This window comes from Aplysia californica, unplaced genomic scaffold (genome assembly GCF_000002075.1).
Source record: "Aplysia californica isolate F4 #8 unplaced genomic scaffold, AplCal3.0 scaffold00473, whole genome shotgun sequence".
NCBI classification, from domain to species: domain Eukaryota; kingdom Metazoa; phylum Mollusca; class Gastropoda; order Aplysiida; family Aplysiidae; genus Aplysia; species Aplysia californica.
Window position 1 is genome coordinate 333,584 of NW_004797743.1, and position 4,478 is coordinate 338,061.

The 4,478-nt window shown below is 40.9% G+C and overlaps 1 protein-coding gene across 2 annotated transcripts in view; it reads right to left on the reverse strand.

The window, feature by feature from the left end:
- Positions 1 to 1,017: 1,017 nt before the first annotated feature.
- LOC101848907 (uncharacterized protein C11orf24 homolog) overlaps positions 1,018 to 4,478 on the reverse strand; it is a 13,512-nt gene continuing 10,051 nt past the window's right edge. For both annotated transcript variants that reach the window (XM_013086501.2, XM_005105500.3), the window contains exon 4: positions 1,018 to 1,348. In XM_013086501.2, coding sequence (XP_012941955.1) covers positions 1,062 to 1,348 — 287 coding nt within the window. In that variant the 3' untranslated portion in view covers positions 1,018 to 1,061. The remainder of the gene's footprint in view (positions 1,349 to 4,478) is intronic.

Below are 4,478 nucleotides of genomic sequence, written 5' to 3' on the forward strand. Positions count from 1 at the left end.
GAAGCTAGCCCGACTATCCGATCAATACGTGAAAGATTTTAACCACATTCGGCCTTCATTGATAAATGGGATTACATTTATGCTGATTTCAAGGAGGTGAGATCTGGGTGAAAAGACACAATCGAGCGACGGGATAGTTGTTACAAGAGTAACAGTCTAGTAGTCAGAGCTTGGGGTCACTCTCTCGGTTGTAAGATCTTGGTTTCGTAGGAAAAAAGAAAAAACGCTCATAAAAACACAAAGCCCCCAAAAAGGATCACATCAGTATACTCACATCTCATTAATACACGTGGTAGCGTTTTGGTAACATAATTTGTATAAAGTCATGGACAAGCATTCGGTCGTAGTAGAAACGTGTTCAGGCTGGCTCGGCTCCCTAGAACGAAGAAAACGTTATTTACGTTGGATTATATCACCAAATCTTCATACGCTATTCAGAAAGTAATTTTTGCCAGTTTAAAGAAAGAACAAAAAGGAAAACCTGAACGACTGCCGTAAAGAAAAGTTAAGGAAAGAGTTCAATACAAAACGTGGAACCAGGCGAGAACTTGACAAATGGCAATTTGGAATTACATGTACTACAAAACGATATCTCCTTGACGGAGAACTAGAACTAGAGATATAAGGCCTACATTGTCACATTCACTCAAAACAATGTTTTGCTAAAATGGGAAATACTCCAATGACAATGGAATGACATAGAACACAGAAGCAGGTAAATGAAGTAGGTTTTTTCTCCCCGTCTCATTCTCACATTCCCTGTCTTTAACCCCCCCCCCCACCCCCCCCCCCCCCACCCCTAGAAAAAAAAACAAAAAAAAAACAGCCGTGCATTTTTGTATCAAGAATTTGTATCGACCGATATCTTATCTCCCGACGTGTCATGAAAAGGACGAAAAGAACGGACTCTTGCATAGTCAACATGGAAGACTAGAAGGCACATTCATTCTCAGGTATTTTTAGTAGCACATTTTTACAGATTAAAAGCACATTGCAGGTCTAAAATAAATCACAACATAGTTAACACGATTTGGATTTATTGTTGTACTCATGGGGTCAGATTAGTTGTACATGCCATTGATGAGGTAATCTAATCTGGAATAGTGACGTTTTCGGTAGCTGTCGTAGATTCGTTTTCCCAACACAGCAACCACAGTGAGCACAAATACACAACCAAAGGTCAAAGAACTAACGAGAACAGCTGTCATGACGTTGGACACGCCTTCCTTTGAGGCGGTTGATTGCTTGCGCTCGTTGGCGTACCCAGGGAAAGTGACGTCAGTCAAGGACTGTGTTGTTGTCATTTCAATTGGTGGTGTCGTCTGCAGTGACTCGTCTGCGGATGAAACTTTTAAGGAAAGACAAATTAAAAGAATAGTTTTAGCAATTAATTTTAGCAAATGAATATTTATGGAACGGTTCAACAAACTGCTTCTTTTCATTATAATAACCATTTGATCAAAAGGAATTGTTATTCCAATGTCTTCATAATTTTTATGAGTCTGTTTCAGAGAGCAACCAGCTCTGAAGTGATTTGCTCTGTCTCAGAATTTAATACATACATGTATTTTCAAATTATTAAGGATTGAACGAATAATCCAAAATACAAGATGTCTAAAAAAAAAAGAAAGAAAAAAAAAAAGAGAGAGAGAGAGAGAGAGAGAGAGAGAGAGAGAGAGAGAGAGAGAGAGAGAGAGAGAGAGAGAGGACACACACACACACACACACACACACACACACACACACACAGAGAGAGAGAGAGAGAGAGAGAGAGAGAGAGAGAGAGAGAGAGAGAGAGAGAGAGAGAGAGAGACCACTTAAAGAACATCGGTCATCTCTGCACTAATTCCGACAAAACTTGGAACAAATACAATTCAATCAGGGGGATATAAAGTTTGTAAATGTGAAGAAAATTAGTCCACTAGTTCAAGAAATACGAAGTTTTACAAGTTTCAATCAAAATTGGTTAAAACGCAACGTCTTACTTCTCTCTGAGCGGTAAAACCACAACAATCGCCTCAGTTGACATCTTACTGTGTTGAGAAAGTTTTGGAGAATTTTGGGTGAGGTCGTTATTGTTATACTGTACAGCCCTGGTTTCAGTGGGATGAGGACACATCCCTCATGCCAAGAGTGGCTCTGCTATGGTTGCAAGAAAGATTTGGAGAACACCTTACCAGCAAGGAGTTTACAAATGATTAGTTACCTCATCCCCCCCTCCCCCCAACTTAAGCCTCTTCAATTAATTCCTTTAGGGTTTTTTGACAGAGTCCAGGGAAACAGCCCACTAACAACCTAACAGTTAAAAATCAATGTAGAACAGGAGGTCCAAAGAACTGACCCAGAAACACGCCACACGGTTATTTAAATTTTCGAATCTGGTATTGGAGCTTGTATGGAGAGAAATGATCACTGAAGATTTAGATAGCGACCACCTTCCCTGAGTTCGATTAACAATTTCAGTTGTGTATTAATTTCCCCTTGAAGGCAAAAATGGTGACTATTTCGAATAGAACGATATGGGTGATTTTAAGAAGTTGCAAAGTTTTGCGTTTCATTCAGTTTTGATTGAAATTTCAAAAACTTGATATTTTTAGAAAGTGTGGGTTGATTTTTTTCTCATAAGTCGATAAATGTAATGTCCCCTTGTTGACGTTTATTTCTTCGAAGGTTTATGGAAATTGATCCAAAGATGACTGAGTCAGTGCTGTTTAAATGGGTCTTCTTTTTTAGACACCTGGTATTGTCAGGAATTCAGAAATGTTAATGACATTCATACAATCTCTCCTTCTTTGGTGGTAAGTGTTTTACGGCGCTCGCAACAGCACAAGGTCATATGAGCGCGCGAAACATTAAACATCTTTTCAGTTGGTAGGAAATTTTGAATTTTGCTCTTGTGGCGCCCGAAGCCTACTCTTATCGATTTTAGACCACCAAGGGATCTTTAACGTGCGCAACTTGCCCACGGGATCTCCGAGATTTTTTGCCCTTGTCCGAGAACGCTAGATATAATTCTTTCTTACCAAAAGATCACGGAGTGTGGCTGAAATACAGCAGTAAGAAGGAGTCAAGGAGTAGCAGTAGAAAGGCTGCAGAAAGAGTCCGGAGCCCAGAGGAGGGGGCAAAGGAGGTGAGGGGGTGGGGGCAGAAAGAGGAGACGAAAGCAGACGACAGAACATTGGTAGAGTGCAGGAAATGAGGTAAAAGGAGACAATTTTAGAGAAGAAAAACTTTCGGTGGCTACCCAGATTTGAACCTGGGACCTTTGAATGAGAGGCGAACATCTTATCTTCTTGCCGACGGGAGCCCCCAATCTCTACTTTAACTCTTTTTTTTAAAGGAGGGTTGTTCAAATGGACGTGACACGGATATACTCTGTGCAGCTTCTTTGATTAATCTTATAGTGCAAAGATAAACAGAACAATAGAATGAATAGGTTAATTAAATAACGTATACAAAGTTCCGTTGTTTATAATTTTTGTACGTGTCACGTAGTTGAAACATGAAACTGAGGATCAGCAACACACGGAAGTTAAAATCCGATGAACTCGAGAGGGGTCCTTATTGTTCTTTGTTGAATATTAATTGGACCAAAGTTTTCTGGGGGCTCTCGTGGCCTAGAGGTTAAGGTGTTCGCCTCTCATTCAAAGGTCCCGGGTTCGAATCCGGGTGGCGACTGAACAAATTTTCTTCTCTAAAGATTGTCTCCTTTCCCCTTCTTTCCTGCTCTCAAGCAATGTTCTGTCGTCTGCTTTCGTCCTCTCTTTCTGCCCCCACTCCCTCACCTCATTTGCCCCCTCCTCTGGGCTCCTGACTCTTTATGCAGGCTTTCTTCTGCTACTCGTTGACTCCTTCTTATTGCTGTCTTTCAGCCACAAACATAATCTTTTGGTAGGAAAGATCTACACCTAGCCTTCTCGGACAAGGGCGAAAAATTCCGGAGGTCCCACGTGCACGTTAAAGACACCTTGGTGGTCTAAAATCGACAAGAGTAGGCTTTGGCCGCCATCCGGGCAAAATTCAAAATTTCTTACCAACTAAAAATGTTTAATGCGTTCCGTGCGCTCATAATATAACCTTATGTAGTTGCTAGCGACGTAAAACACTTACCAAAAAAAAGTTTTCTAAACTGCGTGCCGGTTTTCATTGGACCCGCTCCCCCATATTTTACAGGGCCCACCTGTTGGCCACTATCGAGTGAACACACTATCTTGCCCTGGAACAGCATACTTGGTGTCAAAATTGCCCCATAAACCCGGTTTGCACGACCCCTTGCAGCCCAACCGACTTAATGGAAAGTTATAAACAAAACACCGAAGATCACATCATCCAAAATCAGCTAGTGGCTTCGAGAAACTATTTCGTTATGATTCTTTTTGGGAGATTTCTGTTGTGGTTGTTGTTGTTTTTGTTGTTGTTGTTTTATTGTTGTCGTTGTTGCTGTGTTCGTTTGTTTGTTTTAGTTTGTTTGGAGATTT